The following is a 27438-nucleotide window of genomic DNA, read 5'->3' as shown; positions in this document are numbered from 1 at the left end:
GATGCATAGGATAGGAAAACACAAAGATGGGAAATGTGAACACTGCGGGGAGCATAAAACAGTTGTACACGTTTTAATGGTGTGTGGCAAATATGGGGAGAAGAGGAAGGGGTTGAATACAGTGCTGGACCAGGCAAAAGAGACATTTGGGATGGGAAATGTTCTACAGGTAAAGACGGCCAATATTCAAAAAGGGCTAATAAAGTTTCTCAAGGACACAGGGCTGCTGGTAAGGATATAGGAAGAGGGTAATTTATTAGTATTCAATTTATTTATTTATTTGTATTTATTTTAATTTATTTTTTGGTTTGGGTTTTGTCTTCACTCTGGGTGTGTTTCACTGGTTGTCAGGAGGGAATACTGTACTTTTAGTCTGTTACTGCCTGAGATCGTACCAAACCGTCAATCCCGTAGATGGCGGTAATGCCGCACGGTACCGAGGGGCAAACTGCCAATAAACAAAGAAGAAGAAGAAATGGCGGCGCGCTCTAAGGTAAGGAGTTTCGTGGAATTTCTCATGAATGCCATGGACTGAAGGATTTATTCAGCGAATGTAAAAACAATTTGTATAAATATCAGTCAAGGGAGTTTCGCATTCTTAAGAATGGCACGTAAGTCGATGGCAAGCCAATTTGCTATGTTGACTTTGGAGGTGAGTGCATACAAAGTAAAAAAAAAAAAAAGGAGAAGACTTCCAGTTTTACACTTTTATAGTACAAAAAATGCAGTCAGTAAAAATAATTCAGCAGTAGCAGCTAGTAAACACCATGTATGACCATCACAACATAGCAACATTGCAGGCTACTTCATCGCGTCTTACTTTCTACTTAGGCAACATTGCCATCTGGTGTTACACTCAGGGAACACAACATCTCTCTGAGGATAACACCCAATACTCAGTAAATAACTTATCTTTACATAGGCATATTCACACAATAAAACTGTGTGCATAATCGAAAAAAAAAGAATTACTCATACTTAACTTTCACAAATGCCCAGCAAGTATTTAGCATTAATGGATGAACATTTTAACCGTAATAATTTTAACTTAAATTCGTGAATGTATGGTGTGATCTACTCCTTGTGCCACTTGGGTTTGTTTTTAACACGTGGCATTTTTGTGTGAACCAAAAAAAGGGGACCAAAATTAAATGAACATAAGAATACACAGGTAAACAAATTGTTTTAGTGTCTCGTTTGGGTTATTTACAGATTTATTTTTAGGGCCCGAGCACTAGGCGTGCAAAGGTCCTATTGTTTTGCAAAGGATTATTTAAAAAAAAAAAAATTTTCAGGGCAAATGAAAACGGCCAATTTGGAGGCCTGAACATGCACGAAAAGTCACCAAAATTTGCACATACGTGCGGATAATTGTAAATTTCGATAATTTTGCAACGTTGAAAAAAAATGTAACAAAATGGCTCAGTGGCGCCCCCTTGAAATTTTAAAATTGGCCTATAACATTAGGGTCTGTCAACGTAGAGCAATGAAATTTGGGGAGTCTATACCTTGTCCAAAACCGCTCCAAAAAAGTATTTACACCCATATTCCAAACCCAACAGGAAATCGGTTATTTTGGATCGAATATGAAATTTTTATCGATTTACAGGGTGCACATTTGAGGCCTTTTCGCCGAGGGGGTTAGTTGGATCATCTTCAAAATTGGTAAGACTATTCAGGAGACATATGAGGTCTTAAGTTTTTAAAATGGTGCGTTTTCATTCACGGGTCTGACCTGGCCGTAGTGCCAAAGTCGGCCATTTTTTTCGGCAAAATGACAAATTCAGTAAATGACTAATAGTTCCTTCACACAACGTTCAATCTTTTTCATATCTGGCATGTATGTGCGACATCCCACCCTTAACACGAGTGCATTGAAATATTACCCATTAGGCCTAGCGCCCCCTAGTGAGAACAGGAAATGCCTTTTTTACGAGACAGGTTCCTCCTCCAAGGAAAAAAAATCTGTTGACCTCAAACCTGCATCAGGGGAGCCTTAAGACCTGTGTTCAGGTGCCTGATGAAAAATATCGAGGTTTCGTTGAAGCGGAGGGGTCCAAACAGGAAAGTGAAAATGACCGTCAACAATTTGTCTCGCAAAAGACTTTGAACAGTCATAACTCGGCAGATATACAACATATCTGCGCCAAACTTCCCGTGCTTGTTGAGAGTCATACTCTGAAGGGTCTGGTAGGGGTCATTTGCATCAACTCTACAGTGCCAACTAGTGGCGACAGAAAGGAGTTCTAAAAAAGGCCTTTCCTATTGGGTTTTTTCAACGTAGAGCAATGAAATTTGGGGAGTCCATACCTTATGCAAAACTGCTCCAAAAAGTGTCTTGCACCCATTTTCCAAATCCAACAGAAAATCGGTTATTTTGGATCGAATGTGAATTTTTTATCCATTTGTAGTAAAGTATACATTTGGAGGCCTGAATATGCACGAAAACTCACCAAATTGTGCACATACATGCGGCTTTGCGTGGATTTCGATAATCTTATGGCGTTACAAAAAAATGTAATAAAATGGCTCAGTGGCGCCCCCTTGAATTTTTCAAAAAGGCGTTTCCCATTAGGTTTTTTTAACGTAGAGTTATGAAATTTGGGGAGTCGATACCTTGTGCAAAACTCTTGAACCCATATTCCAAACCCAACAGGAAATCAGGTATTTTGGATCAAATGTGAAATTTTTATCAATTAACAGGGTGCACATTTGAGACCTTGTCACAGAGGAAATTAGTTGGATCATCTTCAAAATTGGTTAGACTGTTCAGGAGACATAGGAGATCTAAAATTTTCAAAATGGTGCGTTTTCATTCATGGGTCTGACCTGGGCGTGGTGCCAAAGTCAGCCATTTTTTCGGCAAAATGACAAATTCAGTAAATGACTAATAGCTCCTTGAAACAACTTTCAATCTTTTTCATATCTGGCATGTATGTGCGGGATCCCACCCTTAACAAGAGTGCATTGAAATATTACCCACTAGGCCTAGCGCCACCTAGTGGGAACAGGAAATGCCTTTTTTTACGAAACAGGCTCCTCCTCCAAGGAAAAAAAATCTATTCACCTCAAACCTGCAAGAGAGGAGCCTTAAGACATGTGTTCAGGTGCCTGATGAAAAATACTGAGGTTTGGGTGAAGCAGAAGGGTCCAACAGGAGAAGTAAAAATGACTGAAGCCATTTCGTCTCACCAAAAGTTTTGAACAGTCATAACTTCTGCAACACATCTCCGCCAAACATCTCGTGCTTGTTGAGTCATACTCTGAAGGGTCCTGTAAGGGTCATTTGCATCAACCCTACAGCGCCAACTAGTGGCAATAGAAAGTCACTAATTTTTTCTAATATATGTCCAGTTCTTTTCAGGTTGGTCATTGTAATTTCAAGACCTTTTGTAATACTTATTTCACGGCCCATATCCACATGTCTCTGTCTGTTGCCGTGATGACCCTTTGTTCGCCATTAAAAGGAATTTTTTTTTTCAGAGACTCAGGCAGCTTATAGAGCCACAGAATTTGGCACACTTGGTTGAATTGGCCCAGTTAGAAGATTCATTTTGGTTTTGAATAAGGGCTTGGCTGCACAGCTCAGTGGCGCCTCCTTTTTTGTAGTACTCTTTCCAATAGGGGTTTTTATCTATTAGGTGTGTGAATTTAAAGAGCCGACTTTCGAGCATGTTAGGTTCTAAAGAGGTGATTAGAGAGGACGATCTGCCACCACCCTGACCTGCACACTGTCCGAGTTGCGTGACGTCCGATTTGCGCAAGATTGCGAGGGCCCGTTCAGTCCTGCTTGCAGGCCTAGTTATTCTTGATTTTCATATGTTCATTCTTTTCAAAATATATTATTAGGGCCCGAGCACTAAGCGTGCAAAGGCCCTATTGTTTTGCAAAGGATTATTATTTTTTTTTTTTTCAGGGCAAATGAAAACGGCCAATTTGGAGGCCTGAACATGCACGAAAAGTCACCAAAATTTGCACATACGTACGAAAAATTGTAAATTTTGATACTTTTGCAACGTTGCAAAAAAATGCAACTAAATGGCTCAGTAGCGCCCCGTTGAAATTTTAAAATTGGCCTATAACATTAGGGTCTGTCAGCGTAGAGCGATGAAATTTGGGGAGTCTGTACCTTGTCCAAAACCGCTCCAAAAAAGCATTTACACCCATATTACAAACCCAACAGGAAATCGGTTATTTTGGATCGAATATGAAATTTTTATTGATTTACAGGGTGCACATTTGAGACCTTTTCGCCAAGGGAGTTAGTTGGATCATCTTCAAAATTGGTGAGACTGTTCAGGAGACATATGAGATCTTAAGTTTTTAAAATGGTGCGTTTTCATTCACGGGTCTGACCTGGGCGTGGTGCCAAAGTCGGCCATTTTTTCGGCAAATTGAAAAATTCAGTAAATGACTAATAGTTCCTTCACACAACGTTCAATCTTTTTCATATCTGGCATGTATGTGCGGTATCCCACCCTTAACACGAGTGCATTGAAATATTACCCATTAGGCCTAGCGCCCCCTAGTGAGAACAGGAAATGCCTTTTTTTACGAGACAGGTTCGTCCTCCAAGGGAAAAAAATCTGTTGATCTCAAACCTGCATCAGGGGAGCCTTAAGACCTGTGTTCAGGTGCCTGATGAAAAACATTGAGGTTTCGTTGAGGCGAAGGGGTCCAAACAGGAAAGTGAAAATGACCGTCAACAATTTGTCTCGCAAAAAACTTTGAACAGTCATAACTCAGCAGATATACAACATATCTGCGCCAAACTTCCCGTGCTTGTTGAGAGTCATACCCTGGAGGGTCTTGTATGGGTCATTTGCATCAACTCTACAGTGCCAACTAGTGGCGACAGAAAGGAGTTTTTAAAAAAGGCCTTTCCTATTGGGTTTTTTCAACGTAGAGCAATGAAATTTGGGGAGTCCATACCTTATGCAAAACTGTTCCAAAAAGTCTCTTGCACCCATTTTCCAAATCCAACAGAAAATCGGGTATTATGGATCGAATGTGAAATTTTTATCCATTTGTAGTACAGTTTACATTTGGAGGCCTGAACATGCACAAAAACTCACCAAATTTTGCACATACATGCGGCTTTGCGTGGATTTTGATAATCTTGTGACGTTACAAAAAAATGTAACAAAAGGGCTCAGTGGCGCCCCCTTGAATTTTTCAAAAAGGCGTTTCCTATTAGGTTTTTTTAACGTAGAGAAATTAAATTTGGGGAGTCGATACCTTGTGCAAAACTGCTCCAAAAAGTCTCTTGAACCCATATTCCAAACCCAACAGGAAATTGGGTATTTTGATCGAATGTGAAATTTTTATCAATTAACAGGGTGCACATTTGAGACCTTGTCACAGAGGGTGTTAGTTAAATCATCTTCAAAATTGGTGAGACTATTCAGGAGACATAGGAGATCTAAAATTTTCAAAATGGTGCGTTTTCATTCACGGGTCTGACCTGGGCGTGGACCTAAGTCGGCCATTTTTTCGGCAAAATGACAAATTCAGTAAAAGACTAATAGCTCCTTGACACAACGTTCAATCTTTTTCATATCTGGCATGTACGTGCGGGATCCCACCCTTAACACGAGTGCATTGAAACATTGCCCATTAGGCCAAGCACCCCCATTGGGAACAGGAAATGCCTTTTTTTACTAAACAGGCTCCTCCTCAAAGGAAAAAAAAAATATTCACCTGAAACCTGCATCAGGGGAGCCATAAGACATGTGTTCAGGTGCCTGATGAAAAATACTGAGGTTTGGTTGAAGCAGAAGAGTCCAACAGGAGAAGTGAAAATGACTGAAGCCATTTCGTCTCACCACAAGTTTTGAATAGTCATAACTTCTGCAACATATCTGCGCCAAACATCTCGTGCTTGTTAAGTCATACTCTGAAGGGTCCTGTAGGGGTCATTCGCATCAACCCTTCAGCTCCAACTAGTGGCAATAGAAAGTCACTCATTTTTCTAATATATGTCCAGTTCTTTTCAGGTTGGTCATTATAGTTTCAAGACCTTTTGAAATACTTATTTTACGGCGCATGTCCACATGTCTCTGTCTGTTGCCGTGACGACCCTTTATTCGCTCCTTTTTTTTAGTACTCTCTCCAATAGGGGTTTTTATCTCTTAGGCGTGTGAATGTAAAGAGGCGACTTTCAAGCATGTTAGGTTCTAATGAGATGATTAGAGAGGACGATCTGCCACCACCCTGACCTGCACACTGTCCGAGTTGTGTGACGTCCGAGTTGCGCTAGATTGCAAGGGCCCGTTCAGTCCTGCTTGCAGGCCTAGTGTGATATTGGTTTTCATTTCAAAATGTATTTACTGATATTGGTTTTTATTTTTTTTAATTTCTATTTATGTAAATGTATTCATTTATACATGTGTTTTTATATATTTTAATCTGTTAATCTGTTTTTAAAATTGGATATTATCACCTGTAAAATACATTGAGGAGCAGAAGTATTTGCTCCCTTTGTGATTTTGCAAGTTCACCCACTTAGAAAATAGGTAGAGGTCTGAAATTTCAATCATAGATTCATTTCCACTCAGAGACATAATCTAAAAAAAAAAACAGAACTCACATTGTATGATTTGCCCTGAGTATCACCAATAATTATGAGACTCGAAGAGTTGTCAATCCACCTTAAAAAAAAACGTCCACCTTTACCCCATGACTAACCATCCACCCTTTGAGCAGTTTTGTGTGAATGAATCAGTAATAAACAGTTGTGGAAATTTGGAAAATGGAAAATGCTAAACATGACAAGCTGCCTCTGACTAGAGTGCCAAATCTGTCCTCGGAGGGCATCACTCATGATGAGAAAAGTGAGGGTTCAGCCTAGAACTACATGGCAGGAGCTGGTCAATGACCAGAAGAGAGCTGGATGGACAGTAGAACACTACGGTGCACTAGTTTAAAATCATGCATTGCTCAGATGGTTCCCCTGTTGAAGCCAGTACATGTGAAGGCCCGTCTGAAGTTTGCCAGGGACCATCTGAGGGGTCTTGGGAGAAAGTCATGTGGTCAGAAGAGACCAAGTGGAACTTTTGGGTACAAACTTTACTTGTGTGTGGAGGAAAAATAAGGATGAGTACAATCCCAAGAACACCATCCCCACTGTGAAGTATTGGGGTGGAAACCTCATGCTTTGGCGCTGCACGTTCATTCTGCACGTTTCAAAGTCGCTCGCTCAATCCAACCGGCCGTTGCCTGCTTCACATGCCTCCCTTTTCATTAGTTGGCGCCTTGCTCAGAAATTTATTTAAAATGTTCACATTCGGTTCGTCCTTCTTGACATCACAACGGCTCTTGGGATATGTAGTCTTTTGTGCTGCTTTCGGCTTTGAAAAAGGACAAGAAATGATGGAAATATGGAGATATATACGTGGTCCATGCGCCGTTTTAATGCATATTTATGAGTGCAATAAAACTATAAAACTCAAATGACATTATCTCCCGTTTTACTTGGTCGATTGACTTCAAATAAAAACTGGTGTGGACATCAACTTCCGCACTTTCAAATGAGACCGACCAGCGTCACGTGGGTGACGTAATTACAACGTGACGAATCTTCAAAGACGATATGTGTAAACGCGTCGCTGCCGACACGTTCAGTGTTAAAGGGTTAATCCCCCATACTTCAGAATTAATACCATCATATATAATTACTATAATACTACAGAATTCAGATTCTACACTAAGAATAGCTTTAAATTGATACCCTTTTTGAAAAATATGATTGGCAATGAATATTATAATTATTAAAATACTGTTATATATATATATAGTAGTATACTATGATAATATTGCTGGATTTTTTTTTTTTTTAATCAATTCTTTTGAATAATGTTGGAAAGGCGAAGTCATTGTTCTGAATCTGTTTACTTTTGCACTAGTAAATACTATCAACATTTGACCTTGTTTATGTGTGATTAATTATTGTTATTTACATGTTTATGTGTACTTTAATAAAGAATTTAAGTGTTCAAAATGTTTTTATGAATTAATAAGCTTCAACTAAAATTTCGTTGCTAAATTAGTAAAAAAAATATATATATTAGGGCTGTCAAAATTATCGCGTTAACGCACGGTAATTAATTTTTTAAATTAATCACGTTAAAATATTTGACGCAATTAACGCACATGTCCCGCTCAGACAGTATTCTGCCTTTTGGTAAGTTTTACAGCAAGGCTTTTTGTGCTGTCCAACAGCGAACTCTTGTGGTCGCTTTGCGATATGGTTTACTGTTTTCTTGCCAGTTCAATATGGCTGCACGATGTCTCGGGCTGACGCCTACATTGTAATGTTGTGCTTATATGATCCTTGGACAAGATTTGTCCGTAAGTATGGTTGTTGTAAAGAATGTACATATTATGTTAGTAAGCGAAATGTTATATTTTTTGTATGAGACGCTTTTTGTTTATGTTTAGTGAACCTGTATAGCGTGCTAAGCTAACGTTGTTGCTAATGTAATGCTTGTGTACTTTTTTTTTGTAGTTTTACGATGGTCTAAAGAGGACAATGGTTTGAGGCAATTTTATTAATAAATCAGATGAAAAAGGAAGAAGTCTGATTATTAAGGCGTCGTTCACTAGCTGTCTAGCTTTGGAAAAAGTAGACGCTTCGGAGTGAGGACAGCATAGACAGATTTAAATTACAGTAGAGTGAAATGCCCACTACAGTCTTTATGTACCGTATGTTGAATGTATATATCCATCTTGTGTCTTATCTTTCCATTCCAACAATTTATTTTACAGAATATATATATATAATTTACAGAAAAATATGGCATATTTTATAGATGGTTTGAATTGCGATTAATTGCGATTAATTACGATTAATTAATTTTTAAGCTGTAATTAACTCGATTAAAAATTTTAATCGTTTGACAGCCCTAACATTTATATATATATATATATATATATATATATATATATATATATATATATATATATATATATATATATATATATATATATATATATGTATATATATATTTTTTTTTAGTCGTCGAATAATCGTAAAAATAGTCGGCTGACTAATCGGGAGAAAATTAGTCGCTTGGGACAGCCCTACCAGAACGTATTTCCTCCACACACTTCTCACCTTTTTAATCCTTGACCCATTTTCATGCCTGTCATAACTATCGCTTAATTGTATTTTTTCTTTGTTACTGTCGCATTTTCTCCAATATGTTAGATGATAAATAATTGATCCAAACAAAGAAAAAAATGAAAAAAAAAATGTTTAAAAGGGTAAATATATGAAAGAAAATCTCGACCACTCCTTGATGTCTGCGATTTCTGCATCGCGACCCTTGTTATATGAACATGTTTCACCCATAAAATCTACAAAATCCAGCTGTGGCCATTCACAGCTGTGTCTTGACACTCAGTGATACATGCTATATGGAGTTTTTGGATCGAAACAAGGTAAGTATGCGATAATATCGTGTTAAAGTCATGGCGTCTTCTGCTCTTTCATGCTTTCACCTCCAGATAGGGTTTTGCTGTTTATTTATTTATTTATTTATTTATTTTAATGCCCTCCTGTTGAAAATTTTTCTTCCACCAGAAAATTGAGATTTTAAGCTTTCCAATGATGTATCACACATGCATATTGGACAGTTTTGAAAGTTGGCCAAATTGGGGGTCTCAGAGCGGAACTTCAAGTCACCTGAGTGTTTTCCGCCTTATAGAGATTGAGTGGCCTAGCATGTCTCCAGACTTCAAGCCAATAGAAAATCTTTGAATGTAGCTGAAACATCGTGTTTCTCAAAGACAGCCCCGAAATCTGACTGATCTAGAAAAGAATTGTGTGGCGGAACGGGCCATAATCCCTGTTTTCATATGTAAAAACCTGGTGAAGAACTACACAAAGCGTTTGACCTCTGTAATTGCAAACAAATGCTTCTGCACTGAATATTAGCACTGATTTTTTCAGGGGTACAAATATTTTTGATCCCAAATAAATTACAAATAAATTATTGATGAATCATACAATGTGAGTTCTGGATTTTATTTTTTAGATTATGTCTCTGTAAGTGGAAATGCATCTATGATTGAAATTTCAGACCTCTAACTATTTTCTAAGTGGGTGAACTTGCAAAATCACAAGGGGTGCAAATACTTCTGTATATTTGATTTTTTATTATTTTTTTCCTCTTGCAGGAATTGCTGCGTGACCATTTAGTCCACCGACTTGTGACTCGACTTACTGGTTGGCTTAAACGTGTCCCTTTGGATATGGATTACCTCGAATTCATCATTTGCCAGGATTTGGTTGTATTAGATGCCATCTCTACACGCTTAAACGTTCCACAGGGTATTGTTGATGGGCTACGTGATATCTATGTGATGGTATGCAATGTTAATAGGAAGGAGACAAACATCACAGTTGCCCGTACGAGCGGAAGAGTTGGCCGTCCCAAGATATTGATCCCTAAAGAGCATACGCTGCACCTTCTGGATGTCGGGTTATCTGTGGCCACTATAGCTCAGCTCTTCGGAGTGTCACGGAGGACATTACATAGACACACGGCACAATGGGGTTATACTGTGCAAGGAAGTTATAGCAGTTTAACAGATGAGGAACTGGACTCCCTCGTGTCAGAAATGCACACTAGCAATCCAAATGCAGGTTATAGAATGATGAAAGGTTTGCTGAAAGCACAGGGGCATAAAGTGCAGTGGGAGAGAGTTAGGTCTTCAATGCACAGAGTAGACACTTCAAGCATTGTCTCCCGGATGCCTCAGCTTCGCTTTGGGGTCAGAAGAACATTTTCAGTCCCAAGCCCAAAATCTCTAATGCATATAGACACCAATCACAAACTAGTTCGGTAAGTATAGTCAAGATGAATTATTTAGGACCTTTTAAAAATTATGTTCAGCCATAGACTTCATAATGATATCGACGGGTCAGATTCGACCTTCAGTGTGCCACGCCTTCAAGTAGGGGGCCATCCTGCAATCCGCTTCAGTTATTTGCAGTCAGTCGGAGTGACACATGCAGCGATTCAACGCTGGATTTAGGATAAAAGTACGAAAGCTGTACCGCATACAAACAGGAAGGATTGTCTCAGGAGTGATTTGTTTGAGGATTCAAGGTAATTATTATATTTTTCGTTTTTTCAAAAGAATTTTCAACAAAAAAGCGCTCTGTTTTAAGGCTGCCACCATATTGTCTAACAGACTAACATCATTCTTCGACATATTTACGTAAAATAAATGCTAACTGCCCATTTTTTTGCTCTTTTAAAAAAGAATCAAGACTGTTTTACATTCATATCTATAAAGAATTTGGGGATTTAAGCATTTATTATTCACAAGAATTTTCAACAGAAAAAGCTCGTTGTTGTGCTAAGGGGACTGCCACATAGCCTTACTGACAAGCCTCATAGTTCGAAATATTTACGTAAAATAAATGCTCCCTGCATGTTTTTGTTTTTTGTTGTTTTGCTGTTAACCAAGATTCTAGACTCGTTTACGTCCATATCTATAAAGAATTCAGGGATTTAAGCATTTATTCAAAAGAATTTTGAACATAAAAAAATTTTTGTTGTGCTAAGGGGGCCGCCACATTGGCTTACTGACTGGCCTCACAGTTGACAATATTTATGTAAAATAAATGCTACCTTCACGTTTTTTTTTTTTTTTTTTGCTTTTAACCAAGAATGGACTGTTGTACATCCATATCTATAAAGAATTCAGGGATTTAAGCATTTATTCACAAGACTTTTCAACGGAAAAAGCTCCTAGTCTGTGATATGGCAGCTGCTAATTTCCTTTCTGACTAACCTCATAGTTGGCAATATTTATGTAAAATAAATGCTACCTGCATGTTTTTTTGCTTTTAACCAAGAATCAAGACTGTTTTACGTCCATATCTATAAAGAATTCAGGGATTTAAGCATTTATTCACAAGTATTTTTAATGGAAAAAGCTCTTTGTTTACATATGGCGGCCGTTAATTTCCTTACTGACTAGCCTCATAGTTCGCAATATTTATGTAAAATAAATGCTACCTGCACGATTTTTTTTTTTTTTTTTTTGCTTTTAACTAAGAATCGAGACTGTTTTACGTCCATATCTATAAAGAATTCAGGGATTGAAGCATTTATTCACAAGAATTTTCAACAGAAAAAGCCCTTTTGTTTACATATGGCGGCCGCTAGTTTCCTCAAAGCAGTAATGTGAAGTAACTTCATAACATGCCAAATAGGGTCACAATTAAAGTAATTAAACATTGTCCAACAAATAAAGCATGAAAAAATCATTTATATGTTGTATATTTGACAAAATAACTGCGTTTCCGAAGTTCGGGCTGAAAGGGGACGAACCCGGAAGTGATACTTCACAGCGGGAACAGCGATGGCAGCTCCATACATACGGCCGCCATACAAAGCCCTTCAAACAATGATTCAAACAGCGATATAAGCGATAGATCGAGAGCAAGGGAGGAGATCCAAGTTTTTGAAGAGTTGGAGGAAGAAGAGGAGTTTGGAATTTTATGTTGGACCTAACATGTATTAGCCAGACGCTAATCAGGATGCAAACAATGTGCCTAGACAACCTGACATGGAATGGATACAAGACCCATCGAGATTACAAGATTGGTAAGATATAGGCTGTTATTATTTTCATGATTTGAAGATGCAGGCATTTGCACATAATTTTATGTTTTTGTCTATCTGATGACATTGTTAAAAAAAATAATAGGCTGTTATTATTTTCATGATTTGAAGATGCAGGCATTTGCACATAATTTTATGTTTTTGTCTATCTGATGACATTGTTAAAAAAAATAATAGTCAGACTTAATGTTCATTTTGGCAGATCCGGCAGCTCTCGTGCATATAAAATAATAATATAAAAACGTTGGGGGGAAGAAGGAGATGAGTCGTTGATGGCTTTGTCCATTTTATTGTGGCAACAATAAGAAAACAAAATAATAGCGGACTGCCGCCACATTCGACCACGAAGTTTTGCTTCTCGCTGATCTCCTCCTCGCCTCCTACTACTCCAGCGTCTCTTAAACGGATTGTGCATAGTGTCTTGTTATGAGCTTTTTGTTTACAAATGTATCGAACACACTACGTGCCGACAACTTTGCTTCTTTTTTAACACATGGAGCTAATGAGTACAACACGGCTCGGGGGTCTCGGGAGGAAGTGGCGTCTATTGGCGTGAGGAAATGTAGTTTTTTCACACAAGCGAACAGATTACAAAGCACCACTTCAGTGTTGTCCCGAGACTACATTTCCCATGATTCACTGTGTGACCTGCGCGCTCGCTGCCAGACATTGGAAGCAACACTTGTCACCTGTCAGCGGCTCTTGTACGTAAAACACAAACTAGAAGGCCATCAAGCGATCACCGTGAAAGAAACTACGAACCGTACAAATGCAATGCAATGCAATGCTTGCATCATGAAGGTGGAAATACATAATACAAATACAAATAAATGTGCACAAACTCACCAGCGGTGTGTGTCTCTTACTGCAACGTGACCGTGAATTACCGTGACGCCGACCCGTTTATATGCACATCCACACCCGTTTCCCAATTGACAGTGGATTAACGCTTTTGGACAAGATCGTAGATGACGCACAATTTAAACACGCTTAACCTAGCGAACGCAACAACAACTATGATCGGGGATTGCCACGAGTTAGCTTTCGGCTAACGACGCTAGCTTCTACTGTTCATTCCACAACAGTTGGCAGCTCTGCTTTGACAAAGTCATCAGTCATCTATCCAAAAATCACACTTACTTTTTGGCAAATCCTTGATCATAAGCAGACCGGTTAAGGAAGCAGGCATCTTCGAAGTGTTTGCAGCAGAGAACACTACTCGATGATGGCGTGAAATTCATTCACTTAGTGCGAACAAAAGATGTCCATTTACGTGCCCTGCTATCCTTTGGCCACTCATACAACTTTTCGTTTGAGTGAGAACAAAACAACGCCACACACCGCCGTGGCATCTTACCGAGAAGCAATGCAACAAACAATACTGTTCTATGGCGCACTTCCCTCGCACTTCCCGGTATGACGTAATTTCCGAAGAAAAGCATTTTCGTTGTCAAGGGCGTTGCTATGGGTTAAACACAGAATCTGGAAGGGTTGCGTTAAAAAAAATAACGAAAATATGCTTATAACTGTTTAGCCATTGATATTATTCAAAAACATGGTTGGCCAACCTTACTTCACATTACTGCTTTAATGACTAGCCTCATAGTTGGCAATATCTACGTAAAATAAATGCTACCTGCACTTTTTTTCTCTCTCTCTTTTAACGATGAATCGAGACTGTTTTACATCCATATCTAATATTCAGGGATTTAAGCATTTATTCAAAAGAATTTTCAACGGATTAAGCTTTTTGTCCGTGATATGGTGGCTGCTAATTTCCCTACTGACGAGCCTCATAGTTCCCAATATTTACTAGGGGTGTAAAGGTACACAAAAATCTTGGTTCTGTACGTACCTCGGTTTTGAGGTCACGGTTCGGTTCATTTTCGTCATTTTCGGTACAGTAAGAAAACAAAATGCAAAATATAAATGTGCTAGCTGTTTATTACACACCTTTGTTCTTTCAACAATAGGAACATTAGCCTATACAAAGCTAGAATTCTGCTCAAAAAGTAGCGGGTATTTAAAGACAATCCAACAACAATTTGCCTTTCAGACCCCGCGTATTGGTCAGCTTTCTTTCTGAAAGAAAGAAGAAAAAAGAAGTCCTGTGCTAAAGAGAAAAGCAATCCCGATGACAAAGATTTTAACATGTATTTTACAAATGAAATGCCTCAATGAATCATTTTTTTTCTTTTGAATGGTTTTCAAAAGCTTTATTGGTGGATTTTCTAGAGTTAAAGCGCCACACAGAAATTAATAAATGTAATTGTGTAAGCAGGATCTGTGTGTTATTCTTATTATTTAATTACGGGTGTTTTAGCTTATTTCAATTTATTTTATTTAAATGGGCTATTATTTATTTTATTATGTGTTTGTATTTTACAAATGTGATGTAGTATTCATTTATATTGTATATTTGATATTGTTTAACGTTAGTTCCTATGTGAATATTAGTTCCTACTCGTTTTGTTGTGGTAGGAAGGTTTTGTATTGAACACGGGGCCGTGTTGGTTATCATTATAGCAGAGAAGACAGCAGTAAATCAACAAAGAGAAGTCAACTGTGCCCCAATCTACCACTCAAGAGATCTGATGGACTCAAAAAGTAGGCTACGATTGCATATTAGTTTGAAAATCGACCGGATCCACCGTATTATTACACGAGTGACTTCCGGCCCGATCCTAGCTAGTAGTATTGACGCAGGAGGGCCGCGTCTCGCGTCAAATAATAAACTCTGCCGTTCTTTTCGCGTGCGTCGCGTTGAGCCGCTTCTGGGACGCATCTAACACGTGGCCGCACTGCGACTGGTGTGCATTGGCTGATTGACTTTAACGACCGCGTTTCACTGCGTTCTCACGGCGGCCACGTTGTCGCGTCGTTGACGTTTCTGGGTTATACTGTTCTACCGTGTTGGCCCTCATTATAGTAGAGAAGACGAAGTAAATATAATCTACACAAAGAAACTAACCCGATCGACTCACAGCCTCGAAAAGTAAGGGTTACATTACGTCAGAAACTCGTTCGGTACGCCTCCGTTCCGAACCGAGCACCACGTACCTAAACGGTTCAATACAAATACATGTACCGTTACACCCTTAATATTTACGTAAAATAAATGCTACCTGCATTTTTTTTTTTTTTTTTGCTTTTAACCAAGAATCGAGACTGTTTTACGACCATATCTATCAAGAATTCAGGGATTTAAGCATTTATTCACAAGAATTTCAATGGAAAAAGCTTTGTCTGTGATATGGTGGACGCCTATTTCCTTACTGACTAGCCTCATAGTTCGCAATATTTACGTAAAATAAATGCTATCTGCACGTTTTTTTTGTTGGTTTTTTTTGTGTGCTTTTAACCAAGAATCAAGACTGTTTTACGCCCATATCTATATAAAATTCAGGGATTTAAGCACAAGGATTTTCAACAGAAAAAGCTTTTTGTCTGTGTTTCCACTCAGTCATCTTTGACAGAGATAGGCCCCCTATGAATCGGCCCTGCGCCCCGTGTCCCATCAATACATTATGAAGTCTATGATTCAGCACGAATTAAAATTTGTGCGTGTAGTACCTGTAATGTGATTTCTTTCGTTTGTCATCCTCATAGGTACAACATTGTCATTTTCGGAGGCATCGATGGCTATTCCAGAAAGGTTCTGGCAATAAGGATTATAGAATATGTTTTATTCATTAACCCATTAATTGTGTTTTTAATGAATGTTTCTAATTAGTTAACAATTTTGTAAGTTTTAATAATATAGCGTTATGTTTAAATATTCTCTTTTTTTCAAATATTAATCACCACCACATCAATTCATAACTTTGGCAATATGTAGAATGTATTCATTCTATATGTTACATAGATAAGGATTTAACATTGTGAAAATAATGTGTGTGTCAGATCATGTATTTGAGGGCCTCGAACAACAACCTGGCATCGACAACCATGGCTTTCTTCCGTGAGGCAGTTGAGATGTTTGGCATACCACTGAGGTAAATATTGAGTACAGCAATGCTCAGTTTTGTTGACTGACTTGAGCCTGGTTAAATCAAGACATCGACAACTGGTTAACTGTGGACGACGTTTGTTTCGTTTACTTTATCAGAGTCCAGGGTGATCACTGCGTAGAGAATGTCGATGTGGCACGATTTATGTTTTCTGTCAGGGGAACAGGGAGGAGCAGCTTTATCGCCGGTAAAAGCTCACATAACCAAAGGTAATTGTGTTTTCATCAGTCTGTCGTCACATCAGAAGGAGAATATGTTAGTGTGATTACCCCACCTTGCCTCACTCACCTATAATTTAAATGTACAATTACAAACACTGAGGAATAAGAGTTTTTGTTGAGTTGGATCTGATAGCTATTTTGTATTCAGTTCTGGGTGGGGAACCAAAACCTGATGTTAATTTTTGTCATCACATCAGAATTTTGAAGTGCTAGCTGTATGCCCCGGTGTAGCTCGGGTTGTGTAACATGAGCGCAATGCAACCAAAACACTAATAAAACATTTCTTTGAGAAGCAACTGTCATGTAGTAATGGTAAAAGTTCTCCATAAAGGGGTTAATGTGCAATCGCTTTTCCATCACTTTGTAAAGTATGAATATAAAGCCGAAATCGATCCCTTATTAATATTGCGGAAAATTTTACATTTAAAAAAAAAAAAAAAAAATCCAACATCTTGTTGAGTACTCAAAGCTACAACATATCATCACAGCACATTGTACATGAAACTGCGACATTGCAATCGCAAGAGACACGTCTCTTGTCCAAAAGATGGCGTTGACTCCTCCACATTCAGGTTGCATTTTTTTTTGCTAATTTTGGGTGTTTCGAATTCATTTAACACACCGCATGGCAGGCCTACATAAAGAGATCATACCCATCGAAGAATACTCCCAGACAGATAAAGTACTAATGTGTAAAATTTTCTAAAAATCTGTCCAGCCGTTTCAGAGTCCACAGGGAACTAACACAAAGTTAAATTTATATTTATATATAAATATACATATAAATAGGCTCCCTCGTAAAAAAAAGAAAAAAAAAAGAAAAAAAAGAAAATGTACTTTGAAAACTTACATTATACATTTTGTTTCATAAATAGCAACATAAATTAATATGAAAGAAAAAGGTATGACTTAAAAGTGTTTTTGACATTGGATACGATAGTTGTTTGCAAGTAGTAACATAGTAAATAGGAAAGTGGTGGAGAAAAAAAAAACAAATGAGTAAGATAAAAAAAAAAAAAGGGTCAGGGTTTCTGAATTTAAATTCTGCATTAAATTAAAACTTCTAACGTTTTATCCCCAACAGTTCCCACAGTAAGATGATTCTCTTTGTCCAGTAGTTATGATTCTGTGTAAAACTAAATTGTTGTGTGTATGTAATGGGATAAACACTAACACTCATTTCAATTCGAATTAAGAACTTAAACGACATGTCACCAAGAATAAGGCGCTTGATGTTGTCTTTACAGATTAGTGTCCCTTTAAGCAAGGGCGTAGGTTTGCCTAGGGACGGTAGGGACATAACACAACCAACTTTTCAGGATGCTCAAATTGTCCCCACCAACTTTTAAGCCAACTTATTCACATTATATAATGACTTCAGTTATATGGGTAATTTAGATCGTCTTGCCATATGTTGTATGGATAGAATAGACCCTACCATTATTAAGTGAATTGTTTACATTATGATCAAACTTATGTACACTTATCCGTTTTCACTTGCTGAAGGTGCCGGTCCATTTTTTCCCCCCTCAAACGCACGTTTGATTGAATGATGACTTAAGCCCCCCCACCCTCCTTCCGGCACACAGACGCACACTCACACAACCCCACCGACAGAAATACAACATGCTGCCTCCTCCACCCCCTTTGAAGAGGAGGAATATTAGTTTTTTTTCTTCCAGCACAAGCCACTGTAAGTAATGTAAAAAGATGTCAATGTTGTGGAGGTGGTGGAAACACCACTAATTTTGCTACTAAAAGTCAGACCTGCATCATAGTTAGCATAGAATTAATCTGTGTGAACTTGCTAACCTGCAAAACTACTGCGGTCAGGCCAGCCTTCATAAGGAACAACAAAGTTAATCTGGCCGTCCCTCATTTGGATCATTGTTTGCATTATGTGCATTACCGTAATGCAACGCAGTGGCTTCAGAGTGCAAGTCCCAAGAATGGGTCCACTTCAGAGGGACACTGACTTGAACATCAACTGACATGGGAAAAAAAAATCTGTGAAATGAAATCGCACATCAGAATTTCATGACTGTACTTTGGTTTGAGTCTTGGGGTAGTGTAGGATGCCTCAGATGTAGATCGGTCCTTGGATACCGCATTTTTTTTTTCACCCCCCCAAAATCCCTTTTATTTTACAATACTTTAGCTTGAGCCCAAGGGTGCTCCAGTGTCCCCCAGAAGTGGACCTATTCTTAGATAGCTCCACATTTTTTTAATGAAGGGACTTGCACTTCAAAATGTTTCTTTCGTAGTTTTTGAAAACAAAGGTTTGAATCGAACGTTGTATCACTTGAACCAATACACATAAAAGTATAAGTCAATACAGATTTATTTTGCTTTGATCATTTCGCCAATCAGTTAATTAGGTTCATATTGGTAAGAAATGTAGCCCTGACCCCCGTTCGACCAATCTGTTTGCTCTTAGTAATGTCCCATCCTGTGTACATGCAGTTTATGCTGTGATATCGTCCCTACCAATGTTGAGACCAAACCTATGCCCTTGACTAACACACACATTTTGATGAGACAGAATGGAACGCTTGTGGCGAGATGTCTTCAGTACAGTCACAAGCCGATTCCACGACACATTACATCAGCTTGAGGAGGAGGGGCATCTGGATCTCTCCAGCAACCTTCACATCTTTTCCTGCCATTACGCCTTCATTCCCCTTATTCAACGCCAGCTAGATATTTTCCGAGATGGCTGGGATGACCACCCACTACGAACAGAGGGAAACCTCTCTCCAAATCAGTTGTGGCAACTAAATCCCTCCCAGGAATGTGATGAGGTTGGTTTAACCATTATGAAAACTGAAGGTCCATTAACGCTTTGAGTTTCCAGGTGATTTTATTTGTCTCACTGTGACACAAATCATTAAATATGTTCAAAAAGTATTTATAAATCAATTATAAAGACATACGCATATCCATAACTATTTGTATAGTAAAATTCTTATAGGGGGTTGGCCTTGGCATTGTTGAAATTGATGACATCTCAAAAGGGAAGGATTCCAACAGGAGGAATATTACTGAAAACCTTGAGTCTTGTTGACTTTTATCAGTGATGCAACAAGTCAGAATACAAACTTGAAAGTTATGTCACTTCCGGTTTCAGACTGGTGTCACTGTGTGGCGCTACTTTGGTTTATTTTACAAACTAAAGGACTGCGGGTTGTGGCGCAATGAAGTCCAAGCTATCTAATTCAGTAAAGTACCCAGGCGACAGTGAGACTTAAAATTGTGCAATTGTTTTAGTTTGCTACATAAATAATGGAACTAAAGCAACATAAAATAATTACTAAGGAAATCGTTGCCGTCTTGTTGATTATTTAATTGTATCTATAATTACAAACTTCACTAATGTTTATAAGCTATATCGCAGTCATGATTGTGGATTTAAATTTTGACATAACTGTCTTAACTTTGCTTCATACGCAGAGTTTAAGGTGGGGTTGGGGAGGCTATGCCGCTTAGTGGCCAAAAATTGTCATTGCATGTAATGACTTTACTATATATTATTTTAAAATTGAGTTTTCTGATAAAATATTGTCTATAAAAGTTGTAAAACAACAAAAGAAACAATAAAAATGAATAAAATGAACAAAAAAAGATATTTTTATAATGGGTCAATTATTTTTCGAACAGATCTTGTGACTAGCACCTTAGACTGTCATTTGCTTTGCTTAGCCAAAACAAGCAAGGATTGAAAATATGGACCATGAAACGCCAGAGAGCACTGCCAAAATGGCGAGCGGAGTTTCAATTTGCCCCAGTAAAGACGGTAATTGTACAACAGAGCCGCTACCGGACAGGTGTCTTGCCAATGTAGTTACCCCTGTCAACAATTGCATCCCCTGGCCGTGGGCCGTACACACACACACATTAGTTATGAGTTATGTTGATTTAAACAATTAATTCAAGCCAGAAAAGAACCACATAAAACATTATTAAACTGGAGAAACTCCATACAGGACAACGCCCCTCACTTATATTTGTAATTTATCATTTCAATCGGGTCAATTTCCAAACAAAATGAAAATTGCTAAAGTAATTCCAATACACAAAAATGACAGTAAACACAGTTACACAAATTATAGACCAATATCACTATTACCACAATTTTCTAAAATCTTGGAAAAACTATTTACCTGCCGATTTAATAATTTTCTTGATAAACACAACATAATTAACCAGGGCCAGTATGGGTTTAGAACAAAAACAACCACCTCAATGGCAATTACAGATGCAGTAGAAGAAATCACAAATGCATTGGATGAAAAAAAACATGCAGTTGGAATTTTTATTGATCTAAAGAAAGCTTTTGACACAATTGATCACACAATTTTACTCAAGAAACTACATCTGTGTGGTATCAGGGGGGTTGCTGGGGAGTGGTTGAGAAGTTATTTAACAGGAAGGGTACAATATGTGAAAATGGGGAAATGGTCATCAGAACATCTCAGTATCTCTCATGGGGTCCCTCAGGGGTCTGTTTTGGGACCAAAATTATTTAATATTTATATCAACGATAGATATACTGTATCTCGTTTATTGAAATTTATACTTTTTGCAGATGACACAAACATATTCTATAGTAGTGAAAACCAAAATGAATTGGTAACTACCGTTAATGAGGAATTAAGTAAATTAAAGAGGTGGATGGATATAAATAAATTATCACTTAACTTAAATAAGACAAAGGTAATGATATTTAGTAACCTAAAATATAACGCAGAACTACAAATAAAGATTGATGGGGTCCCAATCGGGAATGTAAAGGAATTCAAATTTCTAGGAGTTATTGTAGATAGTAAATTATCATGGAAACCCCACATCAGACACATCAAAACCAAGATCTCCAAAAGCCTGTCACTAATAAAGTGAAATCATACCTTCATGACAGTACACTCCGCACTTTGTACTGTTCTCTAGTGCTCCCATATTTCACATATTGTATTGAAGTGTGGGGAAACACTTACAAATCTACCATCAATTCATTAGTCACATTGCAGAAACGTGCGGTACGAATCATACATAAGGTTGGATTTCTCGATCACACCCACCGTTTATTTGCCCTCTCAAAACTATTAAAAATCAAAGATCTTGTAAACTATCATACAGCTATAATGCTATTTAAAGCAAAAAATGAATTACTGCCCCAAAATTTACAAAACCTATTTAAGGTTCGTGAGAATATCCATAGTCTGCGAGGCTCTGGAGATTTTATGTTGCCAAGATTTCGAACCACTTGCAAACATTTTCGTGTGTCTGTATGTGGAGTGAAACTCTGGAACAATTTAGACAATCATTTCAAGCAGTGTCAGAATATCCAAAAAATTTAAATCGCTGTATAAAAATATGGTCTGGTCACAATATAATGACATTTGCTGACAATGTGTGTTGCTGTTTATGTCAGTTGGTGTAAATATTGAAATTTTTGGGAATGAGCCAACATTAGTTGGTTGTCTGATGGTTTAGTTGTTTTTGTCTGTTTTTCCTTTTTTCTTCTTTTCATTGTGTGGACATGAGTATCCCACAAGTAGGGATGCTGGACAATGAGATCAGGGGTGGGACAAAATAAGTTTTTTTCTTCTTCCCACTCCCTTTCGAGTACAATTATTTTTGTTGAATTATATTGTATGTTTTTTGTTTCTTTTGTGTGTGCATGCTCGAAATAAAAAAAGTTTCATCATCATCAATTACAGTAATAACAATCATAGGTCATCCTACAAGTAAAACATTGCCTTTTTTTACATTCAGTACGTATGTTAGTTTATACGACAAAAAGTTTTTTTTCTTGATGGATGGGCCACGTTTTAAAACCTCGTAGATAATTAAATTATAATAATAATTAAACCAAAACACGGAAATCAAGCAAATCAGTGTAGCGGAATGGCTCCGCCCAGGGGATGCAATTTTTGACGGGGGTAACTACATTGGCACGACACCGGCGGGTGTACCATATTCAATGGATGACGATCTTGGCGAAAAGTATAGCTGTCCTAAGCAGCCTGATTTTGAATTCCCCTAAAGAATGATGGGAAACAAAAAAAAGTAATTTTCAACTTATTATAAATATTCTTGTAAGTTAATTTTATTGGTGATACTGCGTTTCGACGTCGTCAACATGTTGTGCCCCCCTGCCCCAAAGGTCAAACTGCGTTTCGAGGTCGTCAACATGTTGTGCCCCCCCTTTCCCAAAGGCCAAACTCCGCTTATTCTTTGCTTGCAATTTAACCATAGCTCACAATACTCATATTACCTCTTGTGTTATTGCTTGAATTTTAACAGGATGTGCAGATCCCACTGATTGACTGGGACAACAGTGGCCTCATACCAAGTGAGCCAAACTCTGGAATTGCGGTACCACAGATTGAATGCCCGTTTACAGCCGCAGAACTTGCTGGATTGACTGCTGCTGTGGACCCACAAACATCCAGTAATCTTGGTGTCGACAATTTTTTTTTGACACTGGACCATATGCACAACATCGGATACGTGTAATTTCATTAAATGCCTTGAGAACGTTTTTTTGACACTGGACTATATGCACAACATTGGATATGTGTAATTTCATTAAATGCCTTGAGAAAGTTGAGAAAAAAACATATTCAAACATTTGTTTTATTTCTTCCAACATGTTTCATTAGCAATTGCTAGAATATTTGTACGGTGGAGTACCAAAGCTGCTAAAAATAAAAACGGCTGTTTTTACTTAAATGATTCAAAGTAAAAATACAGAAAATATTTTAAATTTTGGCGGATTTAGTCCCTCATATTGTACAAGGTACACTACATATTAAATGTAAAAATTCTCAAACATTGGGTTTGATGAACAAATGAAAAAAAGATGGGAGAAACTTAAGAGAAATGGCGCTCAGTTTAACGAGCTCGCTTAACAGGCATTTACCTTACAAGACAAAGTGACCCGATGAAAGCAGTCACACAGAAAGGAAAGACATTGTACTTTTCTTAGTTTAAACTTGTTCAAAGAATGATCAAGGACAATATAACTAAAAAGTGTGGAGAAAAGGATAAACCACGACAGTGTCCTGCTTTTGGGAAAACTTGTAAAAAGCATAATCACTATGCTCAAATGTGTTTTACCAAAAACAATATGCACACAGTGCAAGAAGATACTGATGATAGCGATGACTTGAGTGACACATTTTTCATAAAAATGGTGTCTTGTGAAGAGGACAAGCCAGCCCAAAGCCTTATGAAGCTTCATAAGACAAAGACAGACACAGGAAAACATTAGGAAGACATTACATGTGATAAAACGGGTAATACAGGGTCATATAAAGAGGGTTGCGACACTCTTTGATGTCGCCGCAGGTGGTCACGTGGTTCCTGTAGGGGAGTGTAGGTAGTTCCAAGGATAAGCAGCGCTGTAGTGGTTTTCAAGAGAACTGACTGCGGTATTTGCGACATTTCTGGGAAAATGGTTAAAATTGCGTATCTAAGTACTAGTTTGATTATGTCATTGCATTATAACATTTACTGTAAATGCTAGTTTTACATTTGGAGTGGTAAGGCGACAACTGAAAACTATGTAAACTTACGCAGAAGTGAACTTTCCCATGTGGAGGGAAAGTTTCATGTTTGTGTTAGCATTAGCACAGGATATTGACTTTTACATTGAAATGCAAGATGATTTAGGCGTTTCTTTTTTCACAACAAGAATACCGTTTTTCCAGAGAATGTCTAGATTTCCTTGATTCACCTACCTGTGGTAATACAGTGCCCTCCATAATTATTGGTACCCCTGAAAAAGATGTGTTTTTTAGCTTCTAAGATTTTTTTTTTTTAATTCAAATAATATGGGACCTTAATGGAAAAAAAGAAAAATCCAATCTTCAATACAAGTGCATTCATTCAGTGGGGGAAAAAATCCCACATAAAGAAAAAATTATTTGACATCAAATAATTGTGTGTCACAATTATTAGCAGCCCTGGTGTCAATACTTTGTACAACCCCCTTTTGCCAACAAAACAAGGTCTGGGGACTGAGATGGCCATGGGAGGAGCTTGATTTTGTGTCTGGTGAACCATTTCTGTGTAGATTTGGCCATATGTTTAGGGTCATTGCTTTGCTGAAAGACCCAGTGACGACCCATCTTCGGCTTCCGGGCAGAGGGCAACAGATTTTGATTTAAAATGTCCTGGTATTTCAAAGCATTCATGATGCCATGCACCCTAACAAGGTTCCCAGGGCCTTTGGAAGCGAAACAGCCCCACAGCATCACTGACCCACCCCCATACTTCACAGTGGGTATGAGGTGCTTTTCAGCATGTGCATCTTTCGTGGCATGCCAGACCCACTTAGAGTGTTTGTTGCCCAAAAGCTCAATCTTGGTCTCATCTGACCAAAGCACACGGTCCCAGTTGAAGCCTGGGACCATGTGTATTTTTGTGTGAGATGTGTGTATGTGTGTGTGTTTGAACATGAATAGAAAACATTGTGGTGGTCGGTACATGTTACTTTTATAGAGCAAGTGCAGGTAAATAAATATTGAATCACTCGATTCTGAGGAAAAATATATTGAATCATGAGAAACAAATACCAATGAAAACACATCTCTAGTATTTAGATGCACCACCTCTGGCTTTTATAACAGCATGCAGTCTCTGAGGCATCGTGGACTTGATGAGTATTCTTCATCAATTTGGTCCCAACTTTCTTTGATTGCAGTTGCCAGATCATTCTTGCAGCCATTTTTTCCCATTTCCACCACAGGTTTTCAATAGGGTTGAGATCTAGGTTATTTGCAGGCCATGACATTGACTGGATGAGTTTCTCTCCAAGGAATGCTTTAAAAGTTTTAGCTCTCTGGCATGATGCATTGTCATCTTTGAAAATGATTTCATTATCCCTAAACATATTTTCAGATTCAGAATATTTATTGTCATTGTTACAAAAAAAGCACAACGAAACTTTGTTTGGAGCATCCATCCAGCTCATACAGCTAAGTTGGTAAAGTGCAAAGTGCAAACCCATAAAATAAATACCCATCAGTACCAAGTGTAAACATTGACACAGTTTTGGACATAGGTACAGCAAAGATTCAACAGCAGCATGAGGTCGTGTCAGTGCTAAAGTGCAGAGCAAAAATATACCAGTTGAAAACAGGCAAAAATCAGTGCAATACCCAGATAAGTTAATCAAGTATAATCAAGTACAGCCTACTGGTTGTCAACCAATGGGTAAGTGTCAGGGAGGAGGAAATAGTGGATAGTGACATACTGCAACAATGCAAACCAGCTCAGAGTTATTGTTGTTGGTGGATGTGGATTATTGTCCGTAAGAGGGGGGCAGAGAGGGGAGAGGGGCAGAGTTCAGTAGCCTCACAGCCTGTGGGTACAGACTGTTGGACAGTCGTGATGTTCTGGCCTGTATGGACCTGTACCTTCTCCCTGAGGGCAGCAGGCGGAAAAGACTGTGAGCAGGATGGTGCTGGTCTCGCAGGATGTTGTGCACTCTTCTCAAACAGCGAGTGGAGTAGATGGTGCTGATCTCAGGGAGAGTCATTCCTATGATTCTCCCGGCAGCTTTCACCACGCGCTGGAGCGCCTGCTGGTCTGCCTTAGTGCAGCTGGAAAACCACACTAAAAATCCGTATGTCAGAACACTGCTGATGGCACAGTTGTAAAAATTCACCATCAGTGGTCTGGGGATGTTAGTGCTCTTCAGCTTCCTCAGGTAATAGAGGCGTTGTTGTGCCTTGCCCACCGCTGTGGAGATGTGGTCCCCCCAGGACAGGTCCTCAGTCACTGTTACCCCCAGGAATTTGAAGCTTCTCACCTTCTCCACCACATCGTTGCCGATAGTAAGAGGCTGATGGATGATGTGACTCCCCTTACGGAAATCCACCACGATCTCTTTGGTTTTCTTTGTGTTTATAGCCAAGTTGTTTTTGTGACACCATGACTCCAGATGTTGCACCTCTCTTCTGTAGTCCGTTTCATCGTCGTTGGAGATGAGTCCGAGCACTGTGGTGTCGTCGGCAAACTTGACGATGAGGTTGGATGCAGAGGAGGCGGAGCAGTCTTGAGTGTACAGGGTGTAAAGCAGAGGGCTCAGAACACACCCTTGAGGGGCCTCGGTGTTGATGGAGAGAGTGGAGGAGGTGTTTTTGCCCACTGTGACACACAAAAAGTCCACAGTCCAATTGCACAGGGCGGTGTTGAGGCCCAGTTGGTGAAGTTTGGACCGGAGTTTGAACGGCCGGATGGTGTTAAAAGCAGAACTGTAGTCCACAAAGAGGAGCCGTGCATAGGTGTTTTTATGCTCCAGGTGCACTAGAAGTGTGTGCAGCACTGTGGCGATGGCGTCCTCAGTTGAACGGTTCCCTCTATATGCAAATTGGTGTGGGTCAAGTGAAGGCGGTATTGCAGCTTTAATGTGCTTGATGACCAGTCTCTCCAGGCATTTGGCGGGGATGGGGGTGAGAGCCACAGGTCTGTAGTCATTGAGACATGTGACGTTGGACTGTTTTGGGAGAGGGACGATTGTGGCTGCTTTAAAGCAGGCTGGGACCAGAGAGCAGGACA

General features: G+C 38.7%; 1 protein-coding gene across 3 annotated transcripts; it reads left to right on the top strand.

Moving 5' to 3' along the window:
- The first annotated feature begins 437 nt into the window (after window positions 1-437).
- Window positions 438-27438, top strand: LOC130919236 (uncharacterized). Of its 3 annotated transcripts, none has more exons than XM_057841782.1 (7): window positions 438-493; window positions 10180-10847; window positions 16251-16296; window positions 16545-16636; window positions 16750-16860; window positions 19415-19673; window positions 23176-24755. In XM_057841782.1, exons 1-7 carry the CDS (start codon window positions 476-478, stop codon window positions 23386-23388), a joined length of 1407 nt encoding a protein of 468 aa, XP_057697765.1. In that variant the 5' UTR covers window positions 438-475; the 3' UTR covers window positions 23389-24755. The 3 variants fall into 3 exon arrangements, with proteins under 3 accessions (XP_057697765.1, XP_057697764.1, XP_057697766.1); XM_057841781.1 differs by lacking the exon at window positions 438-493 and adding an exon at window positions 523-652 and having other exon boundaries at window positions 23176-27438; XM_057841783.1 differs by lacking the exon at window positions 438-493 and having other exon boundaries at window positions 10697-12623; window positions 23176-27438.

Source organism: Corythoichthys intestinalis, chromosome 7 (assembly GCF_030265065.1).
Source record: "Corythoichthys intestinalis isolate RoL2023-P3 chromosome 7, ASM3026506v1, whole genome shotgun sequence".
NCBI lineage: Eukaryota > Metazoa > Chordata > Actinopteri > Syngnathiformes > Syngnathidae > Corythoichthys > Corythoichthys intestinalis.
This window is presented reverse-complemented; position numbering and strand designations above follow the sequence as displayed.